The sequence below is a fragment of the Protomyctophum parallelum genome (assembly GCF_964188405.1).
Source record: "Protomyctophum parallelum genome assembly, chromosome: 15".
Classification (NCBI taxonomy): Eukaryota; Metazoa; Chordata; class Actinopteri; order Myctophiformes; family Myctophidae; genus Protomyctophum; species Protomyctophum parallelum.
The window spans coordinates 3,813,355-3,830,641 of record NC_139710.1 but is presented as its reverse complement, the minus strand read 5'-3'; the positions used below and the strand labels follow the sequence as shown (position 1 = coordinate 3,830,641).

General features: G+C 40.9%; 1 protein-coding gene across 2 annotated transcripts; it reads right to left on the bottom strand.

Moving 5' to 3' along the window:
- Nucleotides 1-851: 851 nt before the first annotated feature.
- LOC310871988 (uncharacterized protein) lies at nt 852-5,138 on the bottom strand. 2 transcript variants are annotated; one of them, XM_083783638.1, is made up of 8 exons: nt 5,005-5,138; nt 4,449-4,793; nt 4,029-4,296; nt 3,667-3,813; nt 3,237-3,313; nt 2,828-2,935; nt 2,176-2,683; nt 852-1,456 (listed from the first exon to the last, which is right to left on the bottom strand). In XM_083783638.1, the coding sequence occupies exons 2-8, from the start codon at nt 4,745-4,747 to the stop codon at nt 1,148-1,150; spliced, it is 1,716 nt and encodes a 571-aa protein (XP_083639764.1). In that variant the 5' UTR covers nt 4,748-4,793; nt 5,005-5,138; the 3' UTR covers nt 852-1,147. The 2 variants fall into 2 exon arrangements, with proteins under 2 accessions (XP_083639764.1, XP_083639765.1); XM_083783639.1 differs by lacking the exons at nt 3,237-3,313; nt 4,029-4,296; nt 4,449-4,793; nt 5,005-5,138 and having other exon boundaries at nt 3,667-3,734.
- Nucleotides 5,139-17,287: the final 12,149 nt, after the last annotated feature.

Below are 17,287 nucleotides of genomic sequence, written 5' to 3'. Positions count from 1 at the left end.
TTTTGATCACTACAAACGTCATCACAAATGTAGGTGGTGTGATTAATTAACCGGCCCGCACATTCATTAGTCTAGATATAGTAGAAGTAAAAAATTCGAAAACTGGAAATAGGGCCTAATCTAGTAAAGGTCTATAAAAAAATACCTCAAAATTAAATGAGTATACTTGAGTAGCCTACACTTTACATTACACCACTGGTCAATAATGTAAAAGTAGGCCTACAGGCTCTGCAAAGAATTAGAAATTTCACGTGCACATTCTGATAAAGTTGACTTTGATATGATGTCTCAAAGCGTTTTGTTCATGACAAATTTTCCGGATTTCCAATCAGTTGGTTCTGTCTGAAAACAGCCTTACTGTAAAATCCACAATTACGCACGATTCCTTTTTTATTTTGATTTGAAACAATGGCCATAGCCAGGCCATATTAGACAACATTAATCAAGGGTATAGCCGAAATAATAATTTAAGCTTTTAATAAATAAATAATTGGCATGCTAGAGCCAATGCGATGAACAAACCTTATAAAAAAGTCAATAGCGGCTAGCCTATTGCTACCCTACAAAGGCAAACGTGGAAGAAGGTTTCTAAATTAGAAGTGGACATAGCATTTGATTTGAAAAAACATTTAATAGATTCTCAATGCATGTTAATAAGGAAGCAGAAGCAATTCGTTCATTTCGTTTGACAAAAATGCACAAATAACTGTCTTGGCAAATCAAATCATATAGCCTACTATAATCAAAAATGTAAAGGCATTTTACAAGTCAACATTTTTTCTTTCAAAGATAGGCCCATTTGAAATTGGCACGCATTAAAAAAAATTATTTTGTGTAGCCAGTAGATAGTCAAAACATGTGTGCGTTAAATGTAGACCTATGTTAAGAAATGCATTACATGTTAAGATCAAAATGTAGCCATGTTGGCCAGGGCCTATACAGAATTTGGAATAATACAGTGCTATTTCATGATAGCTGATATAGGCTATATAGGCTACGCAGTGCATGTGCATCAATCACGGAAGTGGCCGTATATGATAACAGGATAGATATTAATCTACATGACTTGTAGAAATTGGACGTAATAATATATAGCGTATAGTTGACTTGTTTTCTGTTACGAATGCGTTTCGATTGGGGATGACTCTTATGGTATTGGCAAGTCCACAGGCACCACCGGTTCATTGACATCTGAATCGGGGAATAATTTCACGAATGGTGAAAACCCCTGACACGATGTGACCCCATTATCATCACCGGCACCATCACTGCAACTTGTTGGAGTAAAAGATGCCTGCGGAGACGTCAAACGGTTGTCTGGGGCTTGAGTTGGAGTTGGTGGATATAATGTACTGAAATGTGGACGGGCTCTGACCGGGACATACTGCGCTATAACAGGCGAGAAAGAGTATGGATAAAAGAACAACCCTCCGCAATGAGAGACACCTATCAGGTCCTGTAACAGAAAAAAGAAGAGACATTTTCAATCAATTATAACATCCCTATTTATAGTATTTTAAGTAGGCCTACGTATATAAATACTAGGCTATAAGTAAAAGTCTGGAATTCAAAATGTACTTGATTAAAGTACAAAAGTATTGGCTTCAAAATTTACTTAAAGTAGCACAAGTAAAATTGGTAAATTACTCATGCAGAATGTCCCGTTTCAAATGATCAAATGTATAATCTTTTGAAAATTGCATATGGTAGGCCTATATATATTTACAAGCTCACAATGATCGCAACATAACTTGTATCATCGACTATTTTCACATTTCTGAAGTGGTTTACTCTGCATTACTCATATAACTACAGTTTTCAAATTAAATGTAGTGGAGTAAAAGTAGGTATTTGGATCTGAGATGTATAGTGGGGTATAAAGTAAAAGTAGGCTACTCAAGTAAAGTGCAAATACCTCAAAATTGTACTTAAGTAAAGTGGTGTAAAGTAACTTATACTTACTGAATTACTGTATACAGTAATTATAATTAATTAATTCATTATAATTAACAGTCATTACTGTTGCATATACAGTAATTAAGTATACAGTAATTAAGTAACTTAATTACTGTATACAGTAATTAAGTAACTAAAGGGTTACTTTACAGTTTACACCACTGCCTATAGTGCCTATATTGTGCTTATGTGATGCTTCACCAATCACCGTGCACCTACCAGCGCATGGTGTTGAAGGCCCACCGGCAACCCGGGCGTTCCTAAACTTCTTGCAAGTGTTGGGATGCCTGCCTGAGCTGCCTCCATGTCCATGGCGCTCACACCAGCTGGCAATGCCCTGCTGTCTATGGCGGCACAGCTATACAACGTCGTTCCTCCAATGTTGACCTGAGCAGGGTGGAAAAGATGGTTGGCGATGCTAAGGTGATTGAGGTGTCTGGTTAAATCTGGTGGATAAAAATGGCTGTGTGTTCTTTCTCTTCCCATGGTGTGTCCCTTCATGGGCTCTGGGTTTGGTGTATGGGGCCGCGCTCCGTGAGTTCTATTGATTACATAGCGGTCTTGTTCAAGGTCTCTCTCTTTCTCTGTGCCGTCACGTGTCCAGTCTGCGTCATGCGTAATGGTAACATTTAGTTCCGTTTTAATGTCCACTTGACTGCCAGCTTTACGCATGTCTTGTACAGGGTTGTCCTCGTCGTCTTGATCGCTGTCACTTTCGTGAGCATCTTAAACGCAGAAATAAATAATGACGTTAATATTTGTGTTTGGAACGTGTGTACTCCTGCAGTCATCTATGTAATATAGCATGAATGAACGAATCGACAATTAACCGCAACTTCCGCAAGCAAGGCCAACAAAATTCGCACCTGCAGAGGACTTGGAGTTTTCAGAGTATTCAATTGACGATTCCTTCACTGGTTCCGTTGTCATATCATTCATCCGCATCTCTTTGGACTTTTGTGATGATTGTTGTAGTTTTCTAACAACAAGAATAGAAGAAAGCAAGAAAATATATCAGCTATTATTTCATTTCACACTCGTTAGCTCGCTCGCTCGATTGATTGGTTGATTGATTAATTGATTGATTGGTCGATTGTGGTCCTGCCTGGTGATAAAACATATAATAACATAAATTAGTAGGCCTACAGGGGAAATAACATAACATTTATACCGGTAAGTGGAATATGGCAACTATACATTTAAAAGTTGTCTATAGTCGGGAGAGCAGCAATTATTCTGAGTTTGTGCACAGTTAGGACAAGGCAACTTTAATAGCCTACCTCTTTTCTCTTCTCCCGTTCCCTGTATCTCGGAACCCCTTTGCGAACGGGTTGTTGTCAATTTTCAACTGTGTGATCTGAAATTAATAGAAAAAATAGGCCTATAACTATAACTGAGTGGAATAAAATAATGCAGAATAAATAGCCTAAAATTTAAAATGTCATTATTTTTTAAAGGAATTATCCTGTGTGTGCAAGACTATTTGATTTGACACTTTATATTGTTGTTATAAGCTTAGTGACAGTGACACCGAATAGATTAGGCCAATGTGGTTCAATTTAGGCTATAGGCTATTCATGCCTGGCCGCGCAGCTACAAGTTTTAGTCTACATGTATTTGTTTCCTTTCCGTTGTTAATAATCACAACATTAGGTAGGCCTATTTGAAAATAAACTCTTAATAACTCACAAGTAATTGGTTTACTCTTACCTTGTCATTCTGGTACGCAGTTACCGCAATGAATGCTGTTTCAGAGAAAACGTATGTCCTAAATGTACTGTATGGCAGTTTGAGGATGTCATTCGCCTTTACTACATGAAATCTCGGCTGGTATTTGTGCATCGAGTTGAGAATTGTCTGCCAAAAACGAGAGGAAAAATATATATCATTTTATGTTTCATTGCAACATATAGGCGACGAGAGTCGAGAGAAGTTATATAATTAAACTATAATTAAACTAAACACAATAGGCCTATAGGTTACAGGCTATATGCAGTGTGGTTATCTTTAGTGAGCTAAAACGATAAAAGCTACACTATATACATTTAAATAAACTGAGAGTTGACACTTACAAACCCATGTTTGTCAGATATGTTGTTAGTTAGTTTCAGTTTGTGAAAGTTCACTGCCTTGGACATCCACTGCTCGCCTGTGGCGGGGCTGTCTGGGTGAATGTACATTCGTTTGGGCATTTCAGGATCGGCCTTCCCTGCCACCATCCACCGAGAATTGTGGAATTTATATCTGCAGTCGTCCGCCGCTACAATGTCAATCAATAAAATATACTTTGACTTTTTGTCTAAGCCAGCACACCTGGCTTTAAACGGCGGAAACATGCGCCTGCAAAGGAAGAGAGCAGATTTCAGTTGGAAATGGAAATAGACCAAAGTTAGCCTATAGTGTTGATAGCCTATAGACAAACTACACATTGTAAAACTAATTTAATTAAATTATCGCTTATTATAAAATTGTAATGTTTGAATTTATCCTACCTTCCGGATTTTGTAATCACCATTTCAGTGCCCATTTTATGGAACTGTCTCCAGAGATCCCTTGCTTCCAGATGAACTTTCGGGTCATCCTCTGACGCTTCATCCGTCTCCAGTCTTTTGAGAGATCTGGGGTTTGCGGTCCCCGTTGCCAGTGTCACTCGTTCTACAGACATGTGGATAACTGGTTCAGTACTGGAATCCAAACAGGAATTCCGTCGGGAAATAGACAGTGGCAGAGATCCACTGGGTGTTAACGCAACAGCTGGGAATAGAGAATAGAGTCCTCCTGTTGCGAGCATTGTACACCAAGTGAGAGCCCCGCTGGAAAAGACTGTGCCACCTCGCCTGGGACGCAAGAATCAGAGAAGCTGTCAACTGCAGCATGTGCATCTTCAAATGGTTACACACGCATATTCTGGACACACATGGTAGCCTGGCGTGTCAGTTTGTAACGTGATAAGTTATCACGTTATAACAAAGGTTTCTGCATGATTTTGGGAAGTTCTATACGTCACTTGACTGCGCTGCTGTATTGAAAGTAATGCTCAGTCATTACCGGTGCGTCTGTGGTCAGCGGTGGAGTTCCCCGAACCCTGGTGCTGCTGCTGAATAGTCGTGTGGTTTATAGGCTACTCTAGAACAGACGCGCACAGCGCGCCTGCTTGCCGTTCGTGTCCGAGGTGATGTGCACATTGACACATTTGTATTTTGTATGTGACACCTAGCGGTGGGTGGGGTTTCCCTGGTGTTGCACGTCTGGATGTGAAAGCGGCATGATGCATGTCTGACTATTGCATTGCCTATAGGGTCAAATTTCTGCACACTGGCAGATCATCAGATGGACCTGATTCAGACTCTCTGGTGCTGAGTTTTCTCACACAGTGGGCCTATATCATAAGCAGGCTGAACGAAATATGATGTTACAGACTGTAATGTAGGCTACAGACTGAACTTTACACAGACCACCACAGTCATGGCACTTCAGTGATTTACTTATAGGCCTACATCAAAATCAAATACACAGAAATAGTCGTAAAACATCATCAGTAGTGATATATATTTTATTGAGTGTTGTTAATATTGCAAACCTATCGATATATTTTTTTGACAGTCAAATAGTTGATTATGCACGGACCACGGCTCAGCCTCGTGACGTCACTGAAAAGCAACTTATAGAAATGAACGGGGAGGAAATAAAGTACATATAGGCTACACGGATTGTCGGGGAATCTATAGTGTCATAATATGCACGCATTTGCAGTGCATATATGTTTCGCCGTCTTTGGATGAGACCGGGTTTATAACTCATGACTGTGGTCTGTAGCATCATATTTTGTAATAATAATACTGGCATAGTATTATTGTTTATTTTACAGTATATCATCATCATCATCATCATCATCATCACAGCTTTGGTTCAGGAGGAGGAGGAGGACTAATTCAACTTCTTGTATATAGCCTACTTATTGCCTGCCCATTATAATGTGACATGTCACATGCATCTGTCAGTTCACTCCATATTAAAGATTTTTAACAGTGTTGTCAATGAAATATGAGTGATAACACCACCCCCTAAAGACTGGCACGCACATTCGCTTGAGTCTCTAGTGTTCCCACATCATTCCAACACCCCATGCTGGGTGCTCCGTGTCCCCGTCCCCGGCACGGTTGCAGCCTTATGACATGAGAACATTGCTGCGGATGGGTTTGCGGGGAGTCTGCTCTGCCTCGCCAAAAGGTCTGCCAACGATTGTCCGGGCTGGATTAAGGCTGTGCTGGATTTGGTTACAGGCGTTTTATTACTCAATGGATGCATGGCAGCCCAGGAACGTCCTAGTGAAACCTCATGAGTGAGGGCGGCAGGTTCAGGATATGTGTCCACCGCCACCTTTGATGCACACTGTTATGTGAAATATGCTATGAGCTCACTTGATGTGTCAATTTAGCAAAGTGGCATTATTGTTATACGTCTTGTCTACAGGTAGAAGAATAAAAATCTTTGTTTATTGCTTATACTGACAATAATTGATCATTTGATTTGATGTCATTAGGCTTAATACCACATTATACCACAGTATGTCTTAAATACCATAGTATTTAATCCATCCGTCCATCTTCAACCGCTTATCCGTAGTCGGGTCGCAGGGGCAACAGCTCCACCAGAGTGCTCCAGACTTCCCTCTCCAGAGCAACATTCGTGACTTCCTCCTGGGGGATTCCGAGACGTTCCAAGGCCAGTGAGTCAATGTGTTTCCTCCAAATGCGCCTTGGTCTGCCCCGGGGTCTCCTCCGAGTGGGACGTGCATCGAGGACCTCCCTAGGGAGACGCCAGAGAGCATCCTATAACCAGAGCCCGAACCACCTAAGCTGGCTCCTTTCCAGGCGAAGGAGCAGCGGTTCTACTCACCCTATGTGGATTTTTTTTTTAGATATTTTTTTGCGGCTTACGCCTTTTATTGATTTTTGAAGGGACAGACAGTAGGCTGACAGGAAACGGGAGAGAGATGGGGGGATGACATGCAGTAAAGGCCGTGTCGGGTCCGGGAGTCGAACCCGCGGCACACTGCGACTGGATTACCAGTCCGGTGCCCAGACCGTTACGCTACGGCCTGGGCCACCCTATGTGGATTGTTTAATGTTTGGTACAGATAGACATTTTGAATATCCGTTTTCAATCATTTTGTGCTGCCACTATCCTATCCACCTATAACTGATGGATTGCAATGGCACCGAGGGCCAATAGCTGTGAAATCACCCTTAGTGTCGGCCACCATCTTGCAGGGTCTCTGATCAAACCCCCAGGATAAACACACTTCTCGTCGAGGGGTTTCACTTGAATATGCAGTGGGTGGCAGGGCTGCTGATGACCCAATCTTTTTCTGGCAGAGGACAGGGGGAAAACCCTACAGCCCTGTCCGTCAGCCAGACATCAAAGAACCCGGTGGGTAATCTGAAACAGGCCAGAGAATGGATGGCAAACAAGACGCCTGGCTGTTATTTGTGGGGCTTGCCTTGGCCCGCAAGCTGCGTGTGAAACCTGTCACAGCAGATAAACCCTGCAGATCTTCACTGGGTTACTGCCGATACATCCCTCTCCTCCTCCTATAGGGTGGAAGTGCATGGTGGCTGAAGATGAATCCCCAAATCCAGCCATCCATCGTTGATGAAGACAATCAACCCCACCTGCTTCTCTGAATTAGAACATCAGCTAGCTGAAATGATCAAATGTAAATGTCTATACAATCTACATGTCTCTGGATATCACCTTTTGGAACATTGAGTTGATGGGGATGAATGAAACCTCAAGCCAAATATTGATTGACATGATATCTAAATTAATGATGGCTGCTGCCCATTGATGGTGTAAGTTATTAAGAGCCTTCTGGAACCAGATGTACTGCAAGCTTTCTGTCATATGGTTATCTGTTTTTGTTTAAAATAATGTTAGTGTGATTCCATTCTAAGAGCAATGGAGTGTGAAGTATTGTGATATGTCACAAAACACTTTGTCACTGAAGCATGAATAAAAATAAGCATAAACACGCATAAATCAGGCTTTAGTAGTGAGTAAATTGAGGAGGTGTGATAGGCACATTTCAATGAGTGATCAAATATCATAGTTTATGTCACTATGCAGAGATGCCATATGCGGCGCCGGCGTGGAAGCTGACAGTCAATAAAAACATCAAGCAGTAAGACAATCTGACAACATAGATGGCACTTGAGATATATCATATCAAAATATCAGTTAATGCAAATATGCAATGAAGAATATATTGAATTGTATTAATGTATTGTTATTATGGATCAAGCTCAAAGGGCGTAGACCCCTTTTTGTTTTCGTGAAAATTCCATTTGAGTAGTTTTGACAGTTCTGTGCTATCGTTTTTCACGAAATTCGGCAATATAGAGGGCTGTGAGGATCCCTCAGGAACTGAAGCTTACACTCATTTGAAAAAAAAAGACCTTTGACCTTTATCTTTCAATCTTTCATTTTGCTTGATCCACTTTTTTGCCTTTTTTGGCCATGTCACAGAAATTGCAAATGTGAATGGAGTCTGACTCGGGACTACAGCGTTACGGGACTACAGCGTTGACAAAAAAAGAAAGAAAAGACGTAATCTCCAGTCTACCATACGCCATGTCAACCACACAGAAATGAGCAGGTTCGGGTTGGGTAGAACTAGAATCTAATGAAAAGTTAAAACCCACATGGGCATGGGCAAGCCCAATTAAGCAAGTCCAATGGGCAAGTCCACTTGGGTGTCACATAAAATTATCTAGTTGGGGCACACCTAATGCACACATAGAACCAATTTAAAGCCCACACGTAACCCAAGTGTGAAGCATCTGGTGCCAGCTGACATTGTCATATACAGGTTCCATATAGTTAGTCCACCTGGGTCTCATATAGTTAACCCATCTAGAAGCCTGAAACATCTCCAGTTTTGGGCATTTATTTCAGAAATTGTACAAATTTCTTTAAGAACGATAGCACAGAACTGCCAAAACTGCTAAATTGGCGGAATTCTTTCGGACACAATAAGAGGTCTACAACTCTATACGCCCTTTGGCTTATGTATATTGTGTTTAGCTTTTTTCTTTTGGGGCTTGACCTCGTCTTATAGCTGCTTTCAGCTATATTTGTTATTGTTGTTGTTAGTAGTAGTAGTAGTAGTAGTAGTAGTAGCCACATACTCCACAAAGTATTTTTTTTTTTTTTTTTCTAAAATTCTATCCCACGATTTTGTAACCCAGTTTTCTTTTCACCCAGTGCCAATTATCTAATGTAATCCTGGGCGCTACACTTCCTCTGCCAACCTGGGGGGGCAGCGGACTGACCTCATGCCTCCTTCTATGCATGAGGAATCCAAGCTGCTTCTTTTCACCTGACAGAGGGGAATTTCCCCGGCCGGACGTAGCGCGTGGAAGGGACACGTTATTCCGACCAGTTCCTTTCCCCTCCATCAGGCGCCCCGGCTGGCCAGGGGGAGGTAGTTTTAGAGACCAGGATTACGGCATGTTTTTGTGAGGGTACCTACCCTAGGCCCTAGGGGACACGGGGACACGGGGAGAACATGCAAACTCCACACAGAAAGGCCCTTTCGCCAACCCCCGCCTCGGGTATGGGCACTGATGACACGGAGGAGGGAACACGCCGCCAGTGCCCACAGCGTCCCCAGCGGGAATCGAACCCAGGACCTTCTAGCTGTGAGGCGACAGCACTACCAACTGTGCCACCGTGCCCCGTCCACAAAGTTTAATGGACGATGGCGTTATACTATGGCTAAGCCATCTTCATCAGGGTATTGAATCAATAGATTTTGATGACTCACAGTATACTTGACATTATTGACACCACTTCCCAAAGCATGCCTGCCAGGGCAGCGGTGACTCAGGAGGTGGAGCGGAAACCTTAATCTGAATATCTGAATATCATCAAGATACCTTCAACAAATCAAATCCAATCAAACTTTATTTATATAGCGCATTTAAAACAACCAAAGCTGACCAAATTTGGACAGGCTGAAACAAGCAGAGCATCAGCAGCACCCATCGGCGCACAGACAATAAGAACATCATTAAAAAACAACAGCAAATAGTACATAATTGAAATAATACGATCAGGTGCAATTAAATGCCAAAGAGAAAAGGTGTGTTTCCAGTAGAGATTTGAAAACCTCGATCGACTGGGCAGATCGGCTGGGGAGAGGTAGGTTGTTCCAGAGTGCGGGGGCACACAGGTCAGGTCAATACTTGACCACGGACATAAACTTCTCCCATGTGCTCATGCAATAACTTTCTAACCCTGACCCTTAAAATACACAGTGTATCAGACTCAATTTAATATCCTGATTCCTTGACAGAAGCATACATTCCAAAGAGGTGTAGAGTTGTCAGAAGACAGGATGGACATTACTAGACCCAGGCCCAGCTCATTTATTGGTTCTGGTCTGGTAAGGAAATATGTATTCTTAAAGGTATATTCAGTGATTTCACTTAATTCAAATATCACTTATTTTTTTGTTTTGTTGTGATAATCCTCACTACTATAGAGTGTGCTGGCCATATAAGGATTTCCTCCCTGTCCCCAGTTAACCCCTGGGGGTCAAAAAACCTTAGGTTTCGTTTTTGACTCTCTATCCTGATTGGACGAAAGGCTGGGTCCCACAGCCAAAAACGAAACCTAAGGTTTTTTGAGTGAAATCACTGAATATACCTTTAAATTGTATTTATTTCGTATTAACTTTTTGGGGTCCCTGTGACATCATCATCATCATCATACATCATCATATATCATCATCATACTGTAATTATGCAAGACTCAACTCAACAGACAGAAATTGTTGGTGCAACCACAGTTTGCAACTTCCAAGAATTGCTTCCTTTCTGGTTTTAATATGTCCTGCTTAATAATTATTATTGTTATACAACTTCTGGATGTTAGCGATATGGTGTTGGCTAGAAGAACCTGTGCGGACATCCTACCTTCTTTCTGTATGTATGTTTTGTTCAGCTGCTGAACAAAAATTGTTGAGTGGTGCTAGCCACTCAGCCCACTCCTATACGCAGCTACAGTATGTCTGTATGTATGTTTCTGAGATGTGCAGTGCATGCTTCCCTTTTGGATTTTATCTCTAGAAGAACCATATACCTTTAGTCATTTCGTGGCTATGCTGATATTATAGTACAGAAAAACAAATAAAACTGGACATTTGACTTGACTCACCAATCTTTCCAGTAGCATCCCAGTGTCACAGACAACAACTGATCATGTTTTTCACGTTAAGCCTGTGTTGGTTTCACAGCAGACTGCTTGTCTTCATGGATTGGAATCCTTCGCCGCGGCCAGGGTCACTGGAAACACTCCAAACCACTCTCTGGTCCTGCTGTCTCCCTAACACCTCAGATGTTTGGACAGTTCAATGTTGATGAATGGTCTAATGGTAACAGGGATGTGCGACTGAACATATTTGGGCTTCAGAGGTGGGAGGAATGTAGTTAAACAGCAGAGCCGAGGTGCTATAAGACACCGTCCCAGGAGCTGATATCAAATACACACAAGTGTATATGCGCACTTGTATGTATTTGACACACACACACACACACACACACACACACACACACACACACACACACACACACACACACACACACACACACACACACACACACACACACACACACACACACACACACACACACACACACACACACAGAGATTTGTACAAAACTTCACAGGAAGATCTATCAATCCAAAGGCACAACTCAGAGACATACAGTATAATCTTATAATAATAACAAAACGACATCGTCATTCTCTCCGAAGGAACTGTCATTACTGTGACAATAATATGGCTGTTGCTTGGCGGTCTATTGTAACCACTTAGACCGTAATTACTTTATTGTACATCAAATAGTGATGTTAACCACTTAAATCCTATTCTTAGTTGACCGGATTCCCAAGGGCTCTGTATTAAGCCCCCTACTGTTTTCACTCTACACTAAATATATTCACTGAAAACAGCCGATCTACAAGCTCACAAAATAGCCGATCCACAAGCAATCTCCTCCAGTTGAGCTGCTCAGTGGCCACCATAAGACTGTGGTTGTACTCGGCAGTTCTCAGGTTTTATTAATGTGTGTCATCTGTGTGATTGTGAAGCAGGTGTTGCTGAAAAAGAGCATGCATGCTCAGAGAACCTTCCTGTGATGTTGCAAAGCAATGAGTTGTGAGCATGTAGATCTATACTTTTGCAGAACGCCCCAGAATAGGGATGCTACAGTTCTAGTGGTGCTATACTGTATGAAGAGCAGGTCACAGAAGATAACCTTTGGCCTGGAAAGCTCAGTGGGTGCTGTGAGGGATATTATTCACAAGACGATGCAAAGCATTCCTCACATTTCCCATACCCTCAGATGCCTCTCTGGAGAGTAAATTCAGACACTGCTCAGAAGTAAGTGTAAAAACAACACACATGATTGGTGATATCAATATAGAATTTTGTGCATCAGAAAATACTAGAATGTCTTAATTTTTTAACGCCTTTTATTGATTTTTGAAGGGACAGACAGTAGGCTGACAGGAAACGGGAGAGAGATGGGGGGGATGTCGGGTCCGGGAGTCGAACCCGCGGCACACTGCGACTGGATTACCAGTCCGGTGCCCAGACCGTTACGCTACGGCCTGGGCCGAATGTCTTAATTTTTAATTTTATATTTGATCTAGCCTACGGTAATTAATGGAGCAGATAAAGATGATCACTGTAACCTTCAATGTCATGGTCAGTGCTTGACACAGATGCCATGCATTCGTTTGCACTTTGCAGCTTCTAGCTAGAAAATGAAAATTAATGCAAAATGCCTATGACGGCATGATGTTTAACCATCTCCATTTTTGGAAATTTTTAAGATGAATCATAGCTCATTTGAACATTATACCAATTTGGTTTACGCACTGAGATTTGGCAGTAAATCTAGATGTTTGTGCCACTGATTGTTTAATCAACAATTACAAACAGTGCACTGAATTATGGGAAAGGATTGGCAAAGGGAGGACCTCGTATGGTAACTACAATGTAATGGCAGTTTTAACCCATGGCATTTTCAGTTTATCTGTTAGTTAGTAGTGAGGTGGGCATTGCTTTTTGCATCAAAGGAGCTTTGAAAATAAATACAATATTTTTAGTTTGAGTCTACATAATGTTTTAAGCAAATCATAAATACATATTTTTATCTAGGCTATTGCCTTTCAGGGTACATGGTGCAAGAAGAATGTCAAAATATATAATGCCACTTAGATTACCTGCAAACATAATGAATGATGTACAGAGCTATGCTATAATTATGTTTGTTTATATTAAATTACGGCAGCCAAAGAAATCTCCAAGGCTCTTTACTGAAATGAACTATTCAGTAAACACAATGCCCTGGGATCTCAAACTTTACATAAAACAAAGGTTTAAGGTTGAGAAAAAATAATCAATACCGTTTTTCAACACCAACAAGGTTATAAATCACATTTAAGCCAGGATGTATACAGAAAGTGAATGAAAAAAAGGGCTGGGGGAAAGAGGAAGCAGCAGTTCTCTAGAAATCAATTTTCACACATTAGAACTATTAGCTTATTGAAAGGCGAAAGACAGATTGAAGATTGAAGGCTTGCCATTAAAAAGAGCAGTAAGTGTAAAAGAGCTTCTCCACTGATGGCTTTTCTCTGATCCAATCATCCGATGCTTTGTGACTTGCTGTGCCTGAATGTCTCTCCTTTGAAAATTACCTTTTGTGTGATGCTCTCATTTTTTTAAACTCTATATCATTCATAAGTATCACTCAGCCCAGTTGCAATAGCCTCAACAGCCACGAACCAACCAGTAACTTGAGAGGCATGGATATTTTGATAGCCAGATCTGTCTGGTTGGATAGATTTGGAATTTCAGTGCACACACATCTTCTCATCCATTGATGAATGGGATCGGGGCTAATACTGATTTTTAATGTATGGTTTTGTGCTTGTTAAATCATTATAGTTGTTATCTGTATCCTGTTTTTTTCCCTCCTCCATACTTAATCAAAATAAGTTTCCTTCTGGAATAATAAAATCAATATCAAACCTTAAAACATCTCCTGATATGTGGAGAAACAAATGCACCTACTGTATGTAGAAAATAATCAGTTCATTAAGCTCAAGATAGTAGCAGTTATATATAGTGTTATCACATCAAAACTGCTGATGGATAAAACACAAGACTTAATTTGCCACCTTTATTTATCTACACTGTATATGTCTTTACTCTGAGTCTGAATTCTATGCTATAACCTGGACACTGTTGCAATTTTCATTATACTTTACCAAATCTGGCAGACATTGGCTAATTTACTGGAGTAGCTTTTCACTGCATAAGGTTGGCAATATTTTAAGCAGAAGTGTCCTGTTCAGTAGCGAATTTGCTGAAGCCTTCCAAATAATTTCCCACCCTGTCTTACGCAGCAAGTCAGTGGGGGTACGAAATTGTATACCGGTAATTCTATTATTTAGTCAAACAGTAAAATAATGCCAGCGTTAGGCAATTTTAGGGCATCTAACCGAGAATATATACCGGTAGTCATACGCATAGTACAGTAGGTCCCACGACTCTGAGACTTAACAGAGTTCATGTTAACTTTAATAGCGTGGTCCTCTTGAATTCAATAAGATACATCATAATTCATACTGTTATGCAATGTTTTCTAACTTGAATTCAACTACACCAAGGAAGCAAAAATACCTATGAACTGAATATTATTTTGATAAAACAGAACTGTATTATAAAAACAAGAATAAAATAATTACAAATGTCAAATCGTGTATCAATTCATAAATTATGGCATCTTTACCAGTAGCAGGAGATCACCACCAGTGATGAAATATTGACTTTGAAAGTGCCAGTGTAACACATCCTTAATAGAGAATAGTTAGGAAATGAGCTCTTCAATTAAGAAGATGTGTTTTCCTTTTTGTCAGCACAAACAGCAGGGGGAAGGAACAGAACATAAAAGAGAACCAGACACTGTGGTTGGGGAGGGCACCACTATATTTCACCCCTTTGACTGGCCTGACGATATTCTATCAAGGCTGTTGAATTTGAATAGTGTGAATATTTATGTCCAGAGGTGTTTGCCTGAGCTTAATGTCTGCTGTCTTAAAGGAGATAAAGAGGACAGTTAGTGTGTCCTATAAGTGGCTGTAGATTAACTGAGGCTTGTGCTGCCAGAGGAAGCATTAGGATCTCTTCATTATGCAATCATTCTCAAAGTAAAACACTGCAGCATCCGTCAGTGTTGTTGTGGTTTAAGATGCTCACATCCGGCGCCACACACACCCTTGCAGGCTGAGGGTCACATTTTGCCTGCAGTCTATATCGCAGCTTTATGTCTCAAGAGAAAAATAGAAAGAAATCATTTTAAAAAAGAACAGAGGAAGCTAAATGTGCTGATACATTAACATTATTGGCCTTACAGCCATGGCGTGTAATCTATGGATTAAACAATGGATTAACATATAGCTAGCTACTACTGCAACTGCAAGTGCATGCAAATGTCCTTGACACTATAGTGCACTATAGTGCATAGGGAGGAGTTTCACTCAGAACGGGTTATTCTGGTTGCCATTTTCCTACCTACCAGTAGGCTAGTAGGCTATAGTAGTAGGCTGCGAGACTACATTTTCCAGCCTCACTGTGGAGACATATATACCATTGTAGATATAAAATTAAATAAACACTGTATGGTTTGGGTGTCAGATGACAAAATAACATAACCTTGATCCACAACAGTAATGGGTCTGCCCTGTCCGTTTTACATACTCTAACTTGTCCATTCCACCGCACGCCGTCAGAATTATGCTTCCATTGTAGCCTTGCAGTGCTTTGACTGTCGGAGATATAAAATAATTAAATACACGCTGTATGGTTTCTTTGATTTGGGTGTCAGCTGACAAAATAACATAACCTTCAGGAACATTCCCAAACACATTATGCTCTGCTCTCTACCTGTCCTCAAACGAGCATGACAGTGTAATCAAAATAATAATAATGGTCAGATAGAAGACACGAACATTTTCTAACGGCAAGTTAAAGATAGTAGAGAGATGGAAGATGGTGTACTGCAGTGACAGTGTACACACCAGCGTCACTGACAAGCAAACTTACGAACTACAGACTGGCAGCCAAGTAGCCTAGCATCCTACTAGCCTACATGTAGGCAGGAAGATGGCGCCCAAATAAGCCAAAATCCTACCGAACGTGTCCCTCTGCCCTCCCCCTATAGACTTTATACATACTGTAAGTGTAACCAGCTTTTAATGTTTTCACTTTTGGCCCTTGTACATTATGTATTAGGGCGATTACCATTTTAAAAGTAAACACTGAGTATTATTATGGCCTTACAATGCTGTTTCATAGTTTATCACAATATGTTGGAATGAGGCCATTGTTAGTTGTCTCATAAGGTGAATATGAAAGCCATTCATGACATGATAAAGGAATAAGTTAAAGTAGTTTCGTACTGGGAACTTTGCACTTTGCTATAATAAAGATAGGAGAAATATTTATTGTACTTTTAATATTGCATTTACTGGAGCGCCTCGGGCCAGGGATCTATATGCTAAGCCTCCACCTATTTCCCTCTACACCAAATACTGTACCTTTAGCCAAAGTTCACAACCCATCACAATGCATGAGCTTGTAGTAGATCTGCTATTTCTGCTGAATGTTCACACAAGAATAGGGACACTATGGTGCATGAAGTAAAGTGTAGCTTTCTCATGAAAACGTATAGCATATAAAACCGCAGCGAGTATGGACCACAAAACTTAATTATCACTATGCACTAACGCCTAGAGTTTCTGGTCATGTACTGTAAAACTGACGCCCATCATTCCCATAGGCAACATTCGATCCCAGATGTTTACATAGGAACAGGTGTCGCCCAGTTCAATAAAGTTGTGATTTTAGAAAGCTGAGTCTGTGACCGGAGTCTGGAGATATCACAATATCTCCTGACCTTGCGGATATGGATTACTGTGCAAGACTGCACAGCAGGAGCAGAAAGCATATGCTTTGCAATCCTGTACACTCGTAAGCAGACCTATGATTTATGACAGGCAGACAGCCACTAAACTGTATGCATTGGTCTCAAAGGTGGATTAAGGGCAAATACAAATGGTGATATGTGGGTGTCGAGAGATATGGCGACGGTATTGTTTCAAGTTTCATGTCCAGCTGGAATTGTGTTGGTCTTTTGGACGTATTTGACAGACATTCCCATGGGAGGCTTAGAGTAAATACTTAAAGTCACTC

Excerpts from the sequence above, each read along its gene's own strand:
- LOC310871988 (XM_083783638.1), bottom strand. The coding sequence starts at position 4,747 with ATGCTCGCAACAGGAGGACTCTATTCTCTATTCCCAGCTGTTGCGTTA. Across the intron at positions 3,814-4,028 it reads TATCTGACAAACATGGGTTT|ACAATTCTCAACTCGATGCA; the intron begins GTAAGTGTCAAC and ends CGTTTTTGGCAG. Across the intron at positions 1,457-2,175 it reads GCCTTCAACACCATGCGCTG|GACCTGATAGGTGTCTCTCA; the intron begins GTAGGTGCACGG and ends TTTCTGTTACAG.